Below are 19,248 nucleotides of genomic sequence, written 5' to 3' on the forward strand. Positions count from 1 at the left end.
TTCATTAATTTACAACTTTATTTATTATAATTTTATAAAATTCGACATGTACATGAACTTAAAACATATGGCGGTCTCATTTTCATTGACAAATGAAGCACTCAAATCTTATAGGCAAAAATACCGAAAACAGTAGTAACAAGATTACAATCTCGAGCCGATTCCGTTAATTTCTAAGCCTTGCGTTCGAACAGCAAAGGGAAGGGCTTATCTTGTGGCGCTTGTAACCAGTTGCCCTCCGAATACTTGACATTATTCTCAGTCTCTATTACGTGGAAGGTATAAGCATGGCGACTCTTCTGTGAGCGATTTGGCTCGCTTTTGTGCACCACATTGCCATGGATAACTATGCATGTGCCTGTCAAAAATAATAATCATTATTAAACTATTGTTGTTGTTTTGATGTGTGATGTGTTGTTGCCACTCTCGCCACTCACGACTTACCTTTACTGACTTGTAGAGGTGTAAAGCTGGACTTCGGATAAATAGGCGCCGCGCGATCGTATATCATCAGCTCGCTGGCATCCTTGTCGGGATTGCGGAGGTAACGTCGATGTACCCCACTCTTGTGAGAGCCCTTTATGAACTGTAGGCAGCCATTCTGAAGCGTACAGTCTTCGAGCGCAAACCAGAATCCCACCGCGGAGTTGGGCTCTGTGTGAAGGAACCAAGAGTCCTGATGCGGTGTCACCTCACCGCCAATGCCTGAATTCTTGTAAATATACATGCTCTGGCATACAGCAGGGCGATTATAGTTTAACTGCCAGCAAATCTCTCTCTTACGGCATTGAAAGTTGGATGCTCCACATGCAGTGCGTGTCCCACTTTATTAAGTGCAATCATCGGATCCACGATCAACTCACCCTCATCACCGACTGCTCCCTGCTCGAAGAAGTAGCGAACCTTGTCGCCAGATTCCATGAAGTACAGCTCTTTACTGTGAGCATCTTCTGCTTTGAGAGTACTAAATATTTTTCGATTCGACTGGGGCGCATCCAAGCAGAGAGTGCGTCCTGCCTGATATAGAGTGTCTACCTCTTCGGGAGTTAAAAAGTCTTCTATTACAAGGTAGCCATTCTCGTTGAACTAAAAACAATAAAATGAAGCAAAATTTAATTTATGTTGTATTAATTGAGCGGGGGAAGGTTTGAATTGATTCATTCATTTCATTTCATATTACGACTCTTATCGCCTATCGTCTATAGCCGCGACGTCTGGTCTGCGACAATGTCTGGTTGTGCAGTACATTGAGAATTCCATAGTAGCTGTATAGTAGAGTACATTATCTGACTGACCGATAAACTAATCGACAGTGTGTTTAATGGGAACACGCGCTCAATTGTGGGCATGACTCTCCCTTGGGTCTGATTGCTAATCATGCAAGCGCAAAGTCACTCCTTTGTTAATACACGTTTTCCTTTGTCAGCTAATTAACAAATTCCTCAACATGCTAAAGTGCCCATTTGAAATTGACATGCAAAAGTCCGCTACTCGTGCTCATTCATTGAATTCATTCAACGTTAAATTGAAAAATCACACATTTTTCTTTTTTTATCTACCATATGAGAGCATTAGCAGTTTGTAATGCGTTTAGTAAAACATTCTGTATAGATTGACAGCTATAAAGCATTGAAAGCGTATAGAACTTTCGATAAACGAAAAATGATTTGTATTTATGTTATTGTTGTCGGCGCTCTTAGAGTTTATTTTGCTAGATATATTTCGAATTGCTTGAGTAACAAAATGAAAATCGAGAGTAAAAATAGTCGCAATGATTCAAAAGCACCAACACACCTGCACCTGCATAGATTGGATCGTAGAGGGGTCAGCTCCCCACCATTTGACGAATGCGCCAACAAATTTACAAAAATAAATGGCACGTTTGCACATGTATCAGTCATTGGATGGACAAAGTGAAAAGCATCATTGTAATCAGCTGTTGCTGATTTGTGGGTCTAGTGCACAGGAGCCCATGGAAATTTACAGCGACAGTGGCTGCAACAACAACAACGACAGCTTGGGTCAGCAGTGGTATAACAGTTCAGTTACACGAGTAACGAGAACAATTGAAGGTAAGTGCGAGTACTCGTATAACATGCTCGTGCAGCTGATTCTATAATCGACAGCAAACTCAGCATGTGATAATAGCAATTGCAATTACGCTCGTGTACAAGGCATGAAGACAAGGGATGTAGTGCGGAATGGCAGATACAGAAACAGCAACGCTGGCTGTTAAGTAATCGTGTATTGAACTAGAATTTGCATAAGTCCCAGACAGCCAATCACAAAGAAAATGAACTTGCAAAAGTTCAACACACGTACAGTTAGAAATTAAGTAATACTCGGAAACTGAGCACGAGTTCTATTTAAGCAAAACAAACTACATACATATCACATACATACATACGATTATAAATACATATAACCAGTTCAGTTCTCAACAAGTCTGACCACGGCATAGGTATAATCTAGTTCCAAGTACAACTCGTCTAGAATGAATGCTAAGATAAGTTCGTGTTTCTTTCCAAATATTTCGTTAAACATTCATATGTACATAACATACATGTAAATTTTGTATATATTCAGTCAAATTAATGTCCAGCTTATATGAAAACGGAAAGCAAAAGCATTTCCTTATAGGCTTTGTTGACAATAAAGAAATGCTTTTCCGCAGTTAGCTACGAGTCGGAAAACCAAAGGCGACGCATTGGCTGGCAATGTTTATGAATTGCTTGGATGTAAATAAAACGATGACACTGGATGCGCGAGAAAGCATGAGATGATGGCTAAGTACACAACTAACAATGGGATCGGCAGCCTCTGACGTGGGGAACCATCTTGACTACCAATTGCCAAGTGAAGGTAAAACATTTGCTCACCAAAATAGATACAGATGCCGACAGTATAATAACAATCGCTAAGCATTATTAAAGAAACTTTTGTATAATTATTTAACATAGTACATACCTCGTCCAATATTTTGTTGTGCATTTTGATTTCGTTTCGTATCACTTCTTTTTCAATAAATCAGCAAATGTTTTTTGTAGTGTTTTTTTTTCCTCTCCAAGTTTTAAACACTTTCAATCAACGCGTAGATCCGTCGACTGTCCACGATTTGCTCTGTTTCACGGGTGATTCGAAACTGTTTTGCTTTTCAGAAAGTTCTCTAAAATGCCGACTATATCATAAGCAGACACTCTCCGACACAAGCGCAAGCACATGGACTATGTTCCAAGAATATGCTCTCGATCGCTCTCCCGCTGTTGCTTCGGTCTCCGGCACTCTTAACAGTGCTGCTAATTTAGCCATTTTCCCTCTAAATTTACATTGCTTAAGCTAACTAATACGATTAAAATTCATATATTACGAAAAGCATAACTCACATTAATAAAAAATATTTTAAAACTAACTTGAGATGAAACTGCATTCCTGAGTACACACATATAATCATCATCACTTTAATAAAGGCAAATATTAATATCAAAAGTAACATGGTTACTAAGCCGAATAAGACGAATAAAAGTAGAGTTTTCCAGATGGTTCAGGGTTTTCACAATGGACTTTAAAAATTTTCGCATCAATGACTACTGACATAAAGTATGGAAAATTTACGATACATATGGCACTTCAGGCACATATTGATATGCATATTATGAACATGCCTACTCAGTACATACATATGTACATATGTATGTAAGAACTGTTTAATGTAAGAAATTTCAAATATCTCGCATTACATTTAGATAGTTTTGAAACTGTCATGGGAATATAATTGACTTAGTCATTTTATACATGGTATATCGCAGTCATAAGCGCATTATTCTCACTGATTTGGTTAGTGTGTTGTCATGGATATAGTTAATTACTGTCTATGCGTGGGTGCTCGTCGAGACACTCGTTGTTGCAATGTTGTTGTTACACCATACCAAAAAATTTGAGTGAAACTCAGAAACGTCTGAAAAGACATTAGTTATTAATTTGCTTTAGTAATTAGGTTTCATTTGCATTACAACTTACTTACTTCGGTATAAACCAATATGGCCATTACAGTTCTGACGTACCCTAAATTTTCAGAAAGCAGTGCGTTTACTTTAAAGCAGTGCATTTCAAAACAAAATACTGCTTCGTCAATTTCAAGCAGCTATTGTTTTCCTTATTAACTTTTTATACCCGCTACCCATAGGGTAGAAGGGTATTATAACTTTGTGCCGGCAGGAAAAAATCGAATAACAAGCGTAATTTTAAAGCTAGAGTTACGAATTTTGGTATATATAATAATTACTATAGTAGTTATGATTCCTAAAAATTTGGTTGCGATCAGATAAAAATTGTCGAAGTTATTAAAGAAATACTTTTGTATGGGCAAAAACGCCTACTTACTAGGGGTCTAATTTGCTTTGGCCGACAGTCTGGTATATTGTGCTGTCTATGGTATATTTTGAATGCGGTACTATATCGATATACCAAATATACCATTTGGTATATTTTTTTTTGGTTTTTAGTAGTATATTTGGTATATTTTGAGAAATATACCGCAAAATATATTGCTTTTATTCAAAATGGGTAGCGGGTATCTCACAGTCGAGTACACTCGACTGTAGCTTTCTTACTTGTTACATTTATTCCTGGTTGTCGTAGATTCATGGACGTTATCTGAATGAATAACATAGTTTCTACGACAATAATAGTTACAGACTGTGAAGATATTTCTAATAATATTTATATGGGACAAATAGATTATCAATATGTAAATGGATATATGTATTAATCTGAAGCATTTCCCAAAGTATTGCAATCAACATGCTAGTCATTAAATATTTAATGCTTTTGACTAAGCATACAGATCCAGTCATCCAAAACTTCTCGACACCTTCAATCTCAGTTGTGAGACACAAGTGTCATAAAGATTTACATTGGAGATGCATGCAAATTAAGGCGGCTAAAACAAATGGCGCAAATGGATAATGTGACACTGAGACTTGAGTTGGCTAGTAGCTTTTGTATTTAAGTATTACAGCTTTACATAAGATTAATTACACAGGCGCTAGCCATAAATAAAACAAACAAGCAAAGCACACAACATAGTACAACATACCTACATTTGTAGTTCGAGTATGTTTACGAGTACAAGTCTGTATCGTACAAGAGTCAGTTATTGGGAGCGGCAAGCGACAGACGCGAGACGACAGACGTCGTGAGCCGAAGCATTATTTGCAAATGCATGGTAGTAAAAATTTAAATTAGAAATCATTGCGGCCACCGCACGGGCAGCCAACGTAAACCATTCAATTTAATCAAATGTGCCAGCAGCTCAGCAATATTCACGTAATGACCGTGTTAGCTCCCGTGCCCTTGAATTGTAGAATACGATGGCTTCAGCTGTTGCTGAAGAAGCAGAAGCTGCAATAGCCGTCACTGTCGCAGTCACAGTCGCAGTCGCACAAGCAACCGTAGCTGAACAATCAACTCATAAACAATGTGCAGCCGAGAGGTCCCAACAGGCCAATAGACGCCCCTCCAAAGTGCTTGCAAATACAACAAGAAATACGACAACAACAACAACAGCAATAAAAACAATAACAGCAAAAACAATGAGATGTCTAGCCAAGGTCAGAAAGCTTTGGGCTCTTCTTGTCTGAGGGGGAGGCGGTAGGGACGGGATATCTTAGCTGTTGCCACCTTTGCCGATTGTGCTCAGAGCTGAGCTCTTTTGTGCGACTAATTAACTTAATTAAAAATTTAAGGCAAGCGATTCGTTGAAACATCAACAACCTGATAATATTTCGAAAGTTGTTTGTTTTTCGGCAAAATCGGAATATTATTTTGTTAATGCCGATTGCTGATTAGAATATGCCTAGTCATGCACTCACAAAATATTATTTATTGCTTTTCCACTTTAAATACCCTTAGCAATACCCTCAACGGGCATTTTGAAATAGTAAAATATTATCATTTCTGCTTTAAATATTTGATGGATGCCTTACTAAAGACTGGGTAACCAATGGTTCATCATCCTTCACTGAGCTACTTTGACACGTTTAACAGATCTTCACTTCATATATGTATAATTTTGATTAGTGTTTTTTATAGACGCGCCCCCCGGATTTGTGCAATTTTGTTGACCTTAGCAAGTCGAATGTGTGTCCGACTTGCTTGCAAACCATCCGAAACCATTCGAAAAGCCTGATATGATTATTTCATTAATGCTAGGAAGAGGTGCCAAGTAAGAGCACATACAAATGTAATGATAATTGTAAAATGAATAAGAAAGAAAGAAAATTAATAATAGATATAGATATAGATATAGATATAGATATAGATATAGATATAGATATAGATATAGATATAGATATAGATATAGATATAGATATAGATATAGATATAGATATAGATATAGATATAGATATAGATATAGATATAGATATAGATATAGATATAGATATAGATATAGATATAGATATAGATATAGATATAGATATAGATATAGATATAGATATAGATATAGATATAGATATAGATATAGATATAGATATAGATATAGATATAGATATAGATATAGATATAGATATAGATATAGATATAGATATAGATATAGATATAGATATAGATATAGATATAGATATAGATATAGATATAGATATAGATATAGATATAGATATAGATATAGATATAGATATAGATATAGATATAGATATAGATATAGATATAGATATAGATATAGATATAGATATAGATATAGATATAGATATAGATATAGATATAGATATAGATATAGATATAGATATAGATATAGATATAGATATAGATATAGATATAGATATAGATATAGATATAGATATAGATATAGATATATAGATATAGATATAGATATAGATATAGATATAGATATAGATATAGATATAGATATAGATATAGATATAGATATAGATATAGATATAGATATAGATATAGATATAGATATAGATATAGATATAGATATAGATATAGATATAGATATAGATATAGATATAGATATAGATATAGATATAGATATAGATATAGATATAGATATAGATATAGATATAGATATAGATATAGATATAGATATAGATATAGATATAGATATAGATATAGATATTGAAACCGGTTATAAGCTTTAGAGTCTTTTGCACTCTTTTTTATCTTTTTTTGTTTTGTTTTGAATCTCATGAAGTTATTACTCGTATTCCAACGAATCTACTCAACGAAGCAAACAACGCATTTGCATGCTGAGCTACTCGACCAATAAATCTACCGGCTGGTGCTTTGTCAGCGGTATACTTATATATGCGTCTGCGAAAGTACTCAAATAAGGCTTGACAAGACGAATTTAGCAGGGTAAAAGAGATTTGGCCAGTTGGCAAGAATGCTGCTAGATGTTAATTAGATCACACAGCTTGATCTTTATTAAATACTTCAAAACAAATAAACAATTTATATTATTCGTGATTGATCTTTTAAAAAAGTGAAGTCAGAAGCGCTCAAACTTTCTGTTTTATTATTTCATTATTATGAAATTTCATTTTGTGTGGTTTGAAAAGCTTTTCAGCATTATTTAAGTAGATGAAGGGACTCTAAAACGTTGAATATACAGTACTGAAATTATTAAAATATTCTGGTATTTGTCAATACATCTATTGACTGACCTACACGATATTTTACAGGCACAAATATTTTAGATGGGTCCGCAAAATGATGTAATCGACTTATTTGATGTGTTATTAATTTAATTGGGATCCAAAATTTAGGAAGATGCAAATCAAATGCGAACAAATTTCAAAGTCAGAATGTAGCTGTCTCCCTCTGCCAAATTACGCTTAAGTTGATTTTCTTTTGGAACGCAATAATAACTTTCATGTTAATGAAATTATGCAACCAGCAAAACCAACGGATTATAGTACGAGCAGCAACATAAAATGATAGCTTCAAACAGTTGGCTGACCTTTTGCGAACCCTTTTCACGAGAGAGTTGTATTGTGTAAAGCAGCTGCGGGGCAGACGGCAGCCACGAACCGACCACCAGCAGTGAACTTGGAGATGGAAACTCACGAATTGCCAATACCAAACGCAACAGCAACACCAACACAAACCCTAATGTTAGCCCTAACTTTAACGTTAACGTTATTGCTAATGCTATTTCTTCCCATCTCATTGCATCTCATCTCACAATTAAAATTGATAGAGACTTGTTATCTAACCCAATACCATGAATGCCTTCATGACGTCCAGTTGTACACAAAATGTATAACGAAAATAAATTGGAACAACTCAAACTCGAAGTCAAAGTCGAAGACGAAGTCGAACTCTAACAAATGATCTGAAAGTCAATGAGCCAAATTGAAATGATTATTGTTGGTTTGAATTTAGAATTTTTTAAGCCAATGTCACGGTGTTTCTAAGAAAGTAGTGTGAATGTGTCCAAGTTTTTGCTTTTTGTTTTGCTTTTGTTATTGCTTTTGCTTTTATTTATTTTATTGCTTTTGTTGACGCAACATAAAAGCTAAGGAAACCATTGCAACAATAAACAAGTTCATAGCGCAAAAGATTATTTGAATAAGCACATAAAAATTGGCAAAATACCAAAAACAAATGCGAAAAAAGATGTGCAAAATTGAGCATAACCAAAAGGCATCGGCCGATCGCCGTTTGAAGTTTTTGAGATGAGGCTTTTGACTGTTGATAATTATTGCCGACGTTGATGAGACGGGGACCACAATAGCATTAATAATAACAGCCATAACAGCAACAACTACGGGGAAAGCAACAACTATGGACAAACAACAACTACAACTAAGCACTTGGAAGCAACAGCAAAAACCAGCCAGCCGCTATTGCTGTTGCTGTTGCTATCGCTGCCACTGTCGCTGCTGACATCGACAGCAACTTCAACAGAGACACCTCGACCCAAAGCGTTGGAATACTTCACTAGCACAGCGCAGACGCAACGTCGTTCAGTGCGGTTTTGGAGTTCGTAGTCTCTGGTCGTGATCGTGCCGTTGTCGGAAAACCAATCCCCCAAACTCCGAGCAATTCGTCCAATAGCGTGTGTGTGAGTGTTTTAGTTATTGTGTGAATACAAATAAACGTGTGTTAGTATTAGCCTTTGATGGGATTCAATCAACTAGCAGTGAATTGTGAGCAAAGTGCAAGGATCCTCAACCGATATTGCCAAAGAAAAACAAGAGCATAACCTCAGCTCCATTTGGAGTTTCAGTTAGCAGCCATGCTGACAACAACGAAGGATAAATCATCGCTGCTGCTTGTCGCCTTTTTGGTCGCATTAAGCTGTAAGTAGATTAAACTCTGATTTATGAAACAAACGTCATGTATTGTAATGCTAATGTAGGTTGGCCAAAAATGAAAATAAAAAACAAATACAAACACAAACACAAAAAATATATAGAAAAAAGAAACTAGATTAGTGGTATTCATTTGTATGGTGTAAATAAATGTATCTTTTAATGACCCGGAGGGCGGCGCAGACAATGAGCCAGCTAACGTTCGCTAGCACAATGTAAATATATCATCTCTTGTATGTGTATGCAAAGTAAGCCAAATGAATATTCAACAGTTTGCGGCGACTGTCTGCCCACGTTTTATGATTGGCGCTGACCATTGAACTGGCCAACTAGCCAACTGACTTACTGCCTAACTTACTGATTGACTGACTGACTGACTGACTGACTGACTGACTGAAAGACTAACTGCCAGAGTAACCCACTGCCAACTGAACGGACTGACTGCATTAGCATTGCCTGACAGATTAACATAAATTTATGTGTATGCGTTTCCTTTATACAATTCGGAGACCTCCATCAGGCGATTGCTTCAATGAAAATGTCGACTTTTTTAGCTGTTGCTGTCTGGTGATCCGCCGCTGTGTTGCTCCGGAGCTCTTCTTCTTTATCGCCATCTTCTTTTGAATTTGTGTGTGCATCGTGAAAGTAGGTCTCTAGGTTGAATATTGCTTGTTGGGACTCGCGAATAATTACACACATGGATCCAGTATCATGAGCTCGCATCACTAGCAAATGCACATATACACATGTATACATACATGTATGTACATATTACGAATATATCTATTGATCGGCCCAATACTGGACGGACTCAAAATCGCCGACAACCAGTTCCACTTGAGCCCACAGTTTCATATGAAGTTTGGTGATTAGTTGCTTGATCACATCGGCATTCAATTGGCTACCACCAATGCCTACCTAATGGCTCTGTCTAACTCTGGCCCGAGCATCATTAATAAAACACTCGACCGCAGAGTGCTTGCGTTGCTTTTATTTAACTTATAATTACACCTTTGGCATTTTGCATATACTGGTAATTGCTGACTCTGAGTCAGACTCTGAGGCTTTTGTCTTACCTCTATGTTATGTTTTTTTTCACTTCTGAAAGTAAATAATTTGGGATTGGACATGACAATCGGCATCTCAATGCTAATCAGGATCGAAATCGTGTTGTCTAATGGGCGTCCAAAGCCCAGTGACCTGTTTGATTTATAAGACATGAATATTCGCCAAATTGCACCATTTATTTATTTGTATTAGTTGTTGATATACTTTTTTATATTGCCAAGCGGCACTTAAGTTTGGTTAATTTAACTATTGTCAAGATTTTTGAACTCGCAGACAGGAAAGACTTGTCGGCGTGAGTTTTCAAAAAGTAGAGCAACAATTGCCACGGCCACGCTCCTATCGATCAATCGGGTGGGCTGGCTCTACGGAGTAGAGCAGCAGTAAACTCTAATGCCAAGCCTGCAGCCCGTTGTGGCCGCCTCAACTTAGTAGTTCGAGTGTTCATGTGTGTATTTATAGTAGTAGTATTGTAGTTGGTCTGGTAGAGGCAGTACTGGTAAACTGAAACGTGTTTATAGCCCCTGAAAACCAGACAAACCATAGTAATAAAAAAATTAATTGAATTTTAACAACAAAAAACTGAAACGGTGACAACGATAATTTTGCTGCCAAACTTTGGCAACTGTGGTCAAAGGCAAGATCGAAGGTAAAGATCGAAGCTGAAGATATATTATCAGAGCAAAGCAAGATATATGATCTATTATGAAGACCTTTCTTGTCATCATCATCATCATCATCATTATTATTATTATTATTATTATTATTATTATTATTATTATTATTATTATTATTATTATTATTATTATTATTATTATTATTATTATTATTATTATTATTATTATTATTATTATTATTATTATTATTATTATTATTATTATTATTATTATTATTCATTATTCATTTTTATTTCAAATTAGCACATCAAAAACCATTAGCTTAGCTTCTTTGAAATTAGCCGTGAATGAGATTTGTTGCTCTGCTTTGTTTACCCAAATGTCAAAATACAAAAGATCTGTGTTATACGCATCACAAACTTTGTTCATATCATACGCTATGGCATTGTTTGAAAAGTTTGTTGTGAAAACTTTATTTGGCATGAAGCGAAAACTTCCTGTACGCTATCAAGTTTATGACTAACATCAATAAACTATAGTCTATTTGATCGTCAACAAAGTGCTATAATAGTCAGAGCTACGCTGCAGGCAGCATTTAAATATATAAAGCTATCTGAATAAATCCCAAAGCAACTAATAATGGTCAGCCATAGTTTCGTCTCTTTAATTCGGTTCTCTTGTGTTCTATTTTGTTTAGCTTATTCTTGTTCTTTTCTGTTGTTCTGTCGTATTCTATTTTGCTCTGCTCTCATCTTAGGGGATTAACATTAATTGCCAGGCAAGAATATGACGCGATTGTTGTTACTCAAACTCGAAGCCAAACTGCTGTTAATATGTAAATTTAATGCGAATAATTAAGTGGCTGCTAAGTGGTGCTGGAGAATTGTTTCTTTATTACTTTATTATTTTCATTACAGTGCAGCTCACCTTAGTTCGTGTGAGTTGTGCGCAGATGCCGCCACAAGTTTGTTGCCTAAGTCTTTTGTTTTAATTTGTCTAATAGTCGGACGTTGTTTTTTTGTTTTCTGATTTTTTCTCGGTAAAATAATCAGCACTGCAGCTTCATTGTCATGCCGCCTACCCATACTATGGCACAAAGATCGGCGCACTTACACGACTTCACCATGGCGTTTCCGGTGACGTTTATGCCGTCGACTCGCGTACTATTTTCATAAAGAAATTTAATTACGATGGCGAAGCTCCAGCTGCATACTTCTATGTCGGCAACACAGCACGTCCCAGCAACGAAGGCGCTGCTCGCCTTAGAGACGAAAAGGGCGGAACCGCTGCACTGACGCGCCGTTATCGCAACAAGGACATTACTCTATCGCTGCCTGAAGGCAAGACGCTTCGTGACGTCAAGTGGTTTTCGGTGTGGTGCGATGAGTTTGCAGTCAATTTCGGAGATGTGGCTATACCAAACAGCCTGGACTTTCCACGCCCGCAAAAAATAAGCGCCCTGAGAGGTGTTCATGGCGTTTCCTCTGACAACATTGTCATCGTGGATGCCCAGACTCTATTGGTTCCAAACTTTAGCTACGATGGTGAAGCACCAGGTAAGTATTACAACTAGAGATTTACTGCAAAGAGCAGCGAAATAAAGTGAATGTGGTGCAACTTTGGTACCCAATTGAATATTTGCAGATGCTAAGTTCTGGGTAGGTCGTGGTCAGCGTCCGACATCAGATGGCCTAAGAATACCGGACGAGAACGGTAAGGAGAATCCGTTGCGTCGCTACGACCGGAAGACAATTGTATTAACGCTTCCCGAAGATTTGACCATCTTTGATATCGGTCATTTTGGTGTCTGGTGTGAGGCATTCACCGTTGACTTCGGTCATGTGCGTCTGCCTGAAGGTCTCAATGTGCCGCCCTCGCTAAAAATGCTGGGCATAAGTCCACAGGTAAAGAAGCCGATAAATCTAATACTAAGCGAGTTGCAATCCTGATCGCCATACGCACTTGCCAAGCATTTTACGTGTACGAGGATTTTAATAAAAGTTAATAACATTAATATTGAATATTCATATTTATTTGTATGCAACATATTTATCTAATTACGAATACGAATACAAGTACTTTCTGGTTGCTTTCAAAATTCTAGACTCTAAGTATGCATTTCTTTATATAAAATTTTGATTGATATAACGAATTTGTTCATGTTTAATATACGAGTATAAAATATATGTGCAGCACATTTTTATATACAATACTCAACTGATCCGTTTTCTGTATTTTGTTGACTGATAAACTTTGCTTTCTTCATTAAGAGCAGCGCCTATACAAAATGAAATGAAATTTGTGCAATACCTTTTATTGGGTTATCCCAAGAAATCCCTTCTCCTTTTACCCAAACCCTTAATTAATACAGGCACAGATACAACCACAAATAACACTCACACAATACAACACATACACACATGCATACACTGTGAACATTCTGAAAAAATTCAAAGTCTAGCCTTACTATATTTATTTTGATTACTTTTGACAAACCTTATATATGAGCTAGCCTTTCATCCTTCCTCTCCTTGCCGTTACTTTTATCCTGGAACCAGCCGAAAACATTTTCATTTTGTATATGCTTCAATCTTCTTGAAATGCTAAATTTTTAAGTACATAATTGAAAAGTCGAACTCTACTAAATTTGATACACAAAATTTTTTGGCAAGCGTGAATCGTGATCCTTACCCTTACCCCCTACAACATTCCATATCACACATACAAGTACACTCATCATCAACATCATAAATATTCCGACCGTAAAAACTCCATCCCACGTCCATTCCAAGTCTATCCCAGAGCCTTTCTATCTGCAATACAAAAGCACAATAATTCTATTCCAGTCGAAGCTAAACTGTGAGGTGCTTTATGATGATCTGGCTTTTGAAGTACGCTGGGCCGTGGCCGGTGAGAGCATCGTCGTGCAATTGGTTGCTAAATTGGGTAAGTTTTTTAGCGCTAAAAGCGATGCGGAAACGTTTACTACGATCTTGACACTCAAAAAGTCACACAAATTGTAGCACAAATTGCCGAAAAGTGGTTAAATTAAAGCTTTAAAAAAGTGACAGACTAATTAAGATTGATTGGCAAATTCGCAAGTTGCAGCGCCTGAAGTGATTGTGACTACGATTATGTCCAAAAAACAGACATGATTACACGATTCATTAAAGTCATTGTGATATTGTCACAAAATCGATGTAGTTTTTATAAATGTAAATTATTAAATACGGATAAGTAAGTGTTTAAAATTGTATAAAATCCAAGAATTATGGTTACATTTTTGAAGACAATTCTATTCCTGATCACGAATTGATTGAAAACCAGCATATTCATCGGATTTATGATGCTTTGACATTTTAGCGAGTACAGTTAATTTAATAAAGGAGTATCACCACGAAGACAACAAAAATCCAGTTAGCAGCAATTCCGAATATACCGATCAGCAACAGCAGCAACCGCAGCAGCATCGTTAGTAGAATAACAAGTTGCAAAATATGACGACTGGTTTATTGCGCAACCAACATACCGAGGGGTATTTAATGGATATGGATGTGGATGTGGATGTGGATGCTGCTACTACGACTATTGCTGCGGTTGTTGCTGTTGCCGATAACAAGCATCTGCATTCAGCATTCTACACACAGTCTTGGAGCTTGCCCATATACGAGTGCGTTTTCTTCTGATGGCACGCGTTAAAAGCTACTGGTCTTATGTTGTATGCTTGAATGTAGACGTTGTTGAGGATGTGGGATGCGAGGGCAATTTGGAACCGCTAAGAATGCCAACAGGAAATTCCTGGTCTTGATTGGCCACCCAATTATGAGCACCCTGTTCGGCGACCAGAAATGGGGCTAACAACTTTCATTGATTGCAATAATCGCAATAGCTTTTGGATTTCTGAGAACTCTGATCATCAATGCTAGTACCCCTGTTGATTCTCCACAGATCCCAACAATTACATGTCCTTTGGCATTTCACCCAATAAAAATATAAGTCAAATGATTGGCGCCGACGTTGCAGTGGCCTGGGTTGATCCTGAAACTGGCAACGGCTTCGCTCAGGATTATTATCTGGAAGGAAAGGCACAATGCTCAGGTGGACGCGGTGCCTGCCCAGATGTCAAGATTTTACCAAACACAAACTCTATTCGGTTGCTTAATGCTGCTATGGTAAATGGCTACTCAATTGTTACCTATCAGCGTTCGCTTGCTGCCACGGATAGTCTGGACTTGCCCATCTCAGTGACTGATGCAGAATCCGCTGTCTGGGCCATTGGACCACTGAATGACTACAGAGAGGTCTCCTTCCATACCTACTACAACAAACATTTACATCATATTGAATTTGGTCGTCAACCTAAATGGAATTGTCCTTTGCCTGAGGGAGCCAAGTCGGGCATCAATTCCGCCGAACAGGAGGATGAAGTCACCCAAATTCCCCACAGCTTCGCTGGTGGTGCTGGATATCCTCCCGCCGGCCGTCCCTTGAACGTTGAGCCCGACGAGGAGTTTTATGAGAATCGGGCCCAAGCACTTCATCGCACAACTCCCGTACATGCTCCACAAAAACAGCAGGTGACCGCGCTATCCACACAACATCGCTCAGTGCCTACGCCCAAGCCGGTCAACAGTAAGGATGCCTGGGATATTCCTGCTATTCAGTGCCACGAACCCGAAGATGGCGTCTTCTACGCCCAAATGGGTCCAACAGGAGGCAAGCATGGCTATCCGGCAATAACAGGTGCGTAGACCTTAAGTTGCTCACATCTGCAACTATAATCAACATTATTTCGTATTTATGTGCGATCAGGTCACGTTGGGTGGGGCATCTCGTGGTACATTAATGGTTTGCTCATTCCCGAGCTCCATGTAGTGAGAGGCAGGACTTACACATTCGTGGTGGAAGGCGGCAATAATCCTGACATACCCGCCAAGTATCATCCATTCTACATCAGTGACGATCCTGTTGGAGGTTACGAGCATAAGCGAGAGGAAGAAAAAAAGGTAATTCAAAATGGAATTTAATTTCAATATGAATATATCCAACCTTTTTTGATGAGCAGGCCGTTCGCATCTTTGCTGGTGTACATAGGTCCAGATCCGGACAGGTCACTCCCACCGGAGTGGGTCGTCTGTGCAACTGGACTCCTGATGTGGAAGGACCACCAGCCGATGATTATCAATCATTTGGCGCGTACCAGCGTACACTTACACTAAAATGCGATGCAGGAGAACCAGGTGTGATCAGCTGGAAGCCGGATAAAAATACGCCGGACACCGTTTACTATCACTGTTTTACGCATCGCTATCTGGGCTGGAAGATTCATGTGCACGACTCGTGCAATGGCATTAGTGGTGGTGATGGTATAGGTGCTGCTTCAGATCGGTACGAGATACGTGAACCGGCGCCCATCCGAGAAGACTACACCGCCGAGTCATCGATACGTCACGAAACCAAGGTCAGCCCCAACGATAATTTTTTATTGAAGCACCAAACCGATTTGATTAAGAATCACAATATGAACGGAACACCGCCTAAACTGAGTTTTGAAATAACAAAATCTTCGGAAATAACCAAATTGATTTCAGATGGCATCCGCGCTGCTGAAGCTCTCGAGGAGAGCCTACTAAGGAACCAGTCCATCGCCTCTGAAGCCGCTGAACCACCGACTCACAATAACGATAAAAGCGGCACTAACAACAACGGTGACATTAGTAACAACAATGCCGCTACAAGAATACCATCGATACCATTGCTGGCACAAACCAGACCCGAGATTTTACATGGTGAAACTCAAACTCATTCATTGAAATCATCATCATCTCAAACATCCCCATCTTCGTCATCGGTCCATCCAAAACTGCCCATCTTTGCTGCTCCACATTCACCGTCTGTCATTGTCAACTCCCATTTGCATCAACGTCTCAAATATCCGTATATGCACCATGCAAATTTTCCACTGCCTCATGCATACGCACATGCACATCATCACCATCACAATACCCATTTGACCATACACCATCACAATCTTACTAGTAATATTCCAGCACTAGCACAGAAAACTATTAGCCTCTCGGAGTATCTTCGTCCTCCTCAAAACGCACCGCTGTTCCACCCCGTTAAGCTACCGGGACGTCGACCATACCCTGGCCCCCTTAAGAAGGTGCCCGCCTCCCGCCCTCTGCCTGGGCCAGGGTCAGGCACTGGCACCGTGCCAGTGCTATCACAGCAGCATTCTCCAATAGGTGGCATTCTGCCGCAGTCATCGGTAATTGTCAATCATTATCATAAGCCAGTGCATGGACTGCTGAAGCCGTTCCTCAAAGAAAAACATTTCCCCATACAACCGATAGCCGCTTCAGTCCTTCTGTTGGGTCAGCCCACCGAGCTTAACGGAAAAGGTCAGCGCATTAAAGAAGCCATAGATCGTTTTAATGTTAAGGCAAAACCCATTGTTCCCGTCCCAGTCGCAGTCCCATATGTTGACCTCGAACCACAGGGATCTTATAAGAGTACCTCCCTCTTTAATGTAAATGGCAAAGTGGACCAGAAGCCACTCTTAACAATGAGCAACACAACCACGATAACAATACCACTTATCAAACACCCAATACCGGATGAGCCATCACCTCAACAAATTGCCAGCATGCGCCCAGCAATCAATCAGGGCTTCAAACCAGACTCAGTCGTCGTAGAAAGTGGATTTCGTCCAATCGTACGCAACGATGGCACCGGAGTGCAGTTACCGCAAGAGCTGATCGAACAGGTGGCCCATAGGCGCGAAGATCCTGGCACTGAAATCGATGAGGTCATGGAAACAGACACACTTTTCCTTACCACCCAACAAGGTGGCAGTGAGACTCAGAGCTTTGAGCCTATTTTTATACCATCGCCACTTGACAGCACCAATGCCACCCGATTGACTACTTCCAATATGCCCCAAGCAGTTGTTGATCCAGTTGCTTCTGCATCGCCTTTAAAATTACCCTCCTCGGCACTGACTCACTCACTGCCATCGGCGGCTCAATTGCGTAAACCTTCTCTAGAAGAGCTCTTCCTAGAGAATAGTGATGATGAGGAGACCCTAACCGATGCCGCGGACCAAATGGAAGACGTACTACAAGCTACTAATCCGCCATTTGTGGTTTCAAAGGAGCAAAGCTCGGTTGAATTATTCGACGCACATTCAGACTACGACGATTTGGCCAACCTTTTCGCTACCGAGGAAGAAGAGAACCGGCAAGCGCATGCACAGGCACAAGATTCATTAGCTGATGATAATAAAACTGAACCAGATGACAAGATAGCGCAAGCTGCTGAACGCATTGACACATACTATTTACCACCAGATAATCGAAAGATCCCGCATGCCAGCATCCCCAGTGGGGCTGTGTACACTTTCGATGGCAAGTCTGTGGTGGACAGCACTCTTGTTTTGCCACCCAAACTGGATGCACCTGACGTAAGTCTATCACGGCACACAGACTACGGACTTACAGCATCAGAGAAGCTGGTTCGCACCACCCCTCAACTTGGTGTTTATCGTGGAGAATTACCAGAGGACTTCCTTTCAACATTGCAACCGGTGGGCCAGCCAGTGACGGACCTCACAAACGATCATAGGGTTGCCTTTGGTGCAAGCAGTACTTCTGTGCTTCCTGGTGCAGATAGCCCATATGAAACCCAATCGCCCTCATCACCACCATTAACATCATCCCTTCGACCCATATCAACCAAGTTGCACTTACTTAAGCCCGATATTTACAAGAATAGCACGTAGAGTTGGGCATACAGGTGTAAAATAGTTTAATTCATTGATTAGGTAAGCATTCTTAACTGCAAGCAGTTACCATTTGAATTTATACTCATAACCATTCAACATACATAAATATACAATAATCAATCCGTATTTAGATATAAGCTTCTCTAATAAAAACTTATTATTTGACGCTTTAAATTTTAGCCAACCAACAATTTTACTTACACGACTAGTTAAGCTATGTTTATGTGTAATTTGCATTATAGTCGTTGCCTATGGAATAAAAATACTATGCATAGAAAATGTCCTGTTTATTGCTTTATAACTGTCCAATTTTTATACCCGCTACCCATAAGGTAGAAGGGTATTATAACTTTGTGCCGGCAGGAAATGTATGTAACAGGTAGAAGGAGGCATCTCCGACCCTATAAAGTATATATATTCTTGATCAGCGTCAACAGCCGAGACGATATAGCCATGTCCGTCT

The 19,248-nt window shown here is 39.0% G+C and overlaps 2 protein-coding genes across 3 annotated transcripts; one reads left to right on the forward strand and one right to left on the reverse strand.

The window, feature by feature from the left end:
* LOC132786211 (phytanoyl-CoA dioxygenase domain-containing protein 1) lies at positions 1 to 3,147 on the reverse strand. The gene is given in 4 exon segments (XM_060792674.1): positions 1 to 358; positions 445 to 780; positions 783 to 1,086; positions 2,968 to 3,147. Coding segments are annotated over 4 exon segments (849 nt in total). The 5' UTR covers positions 2,992 to 3,147; the 3' UTR covers positions 1 to 173.
* A 5,812-nt stretch (positions 3,148 to 8,959) lies between these two features.
* LOC132785797 (protein Skeletor, isoforms B/C) lies at positions 8,960 to 19,058 on the forward strand. Of its 2 annotated transcripts, XM_060792074.1 has the most exons (8): positions 8,960 to 9,305; positions 12,052 to 12,555; positions 12,644 to 12,903; positions 13,846 to 13,945; positions 14,948 to 15,742; positions 15,812 to 16,005; positions 16,065 to 16,460; positions 16,591 to 16,725. In XM_060792074.1, the coding sequence occupies exons 1-8, from the start codon at positions 9,242 to 9,244 to the stop codon at positions 16,630 to 16,632; spliced, it is 2,355 nt and encodes a 784-aa protein (XP_060648057.1). In that variant the 5' UTR covers positions 8,960 to 9,241; the 3' UTR covers positions 16,633 to 16,725. The 2 variants fall into 2 exon arrangements, with proteins under 2 accessions (XP_060648057.1, XP_060648056.1); XM_060792073.1 differs by having other exon boundaries at positions 8,961 to 9,305; positions 16,065 to 19,058.
* The last annotated feature ends 190 nt before the right edge of the window (positions 19,059 to 19,248 follow it).

This window comes from Drosophila nasuta, chromosome 2R, assembly GCF_023558535.2.
Source record: "Drosophila nasuta strain 15112-1781.00 chromosome 2R, ASM2355853v1, whole genome shotgun sequence".
In the NCBI taxonomy this organism is placed as follows: domain Eukaryota; kingdom Metazoa; phylum Arthropoda; class Insecta; order Diptera; family Drosophilidae; genus Drosophila; species Drosophila nasuta.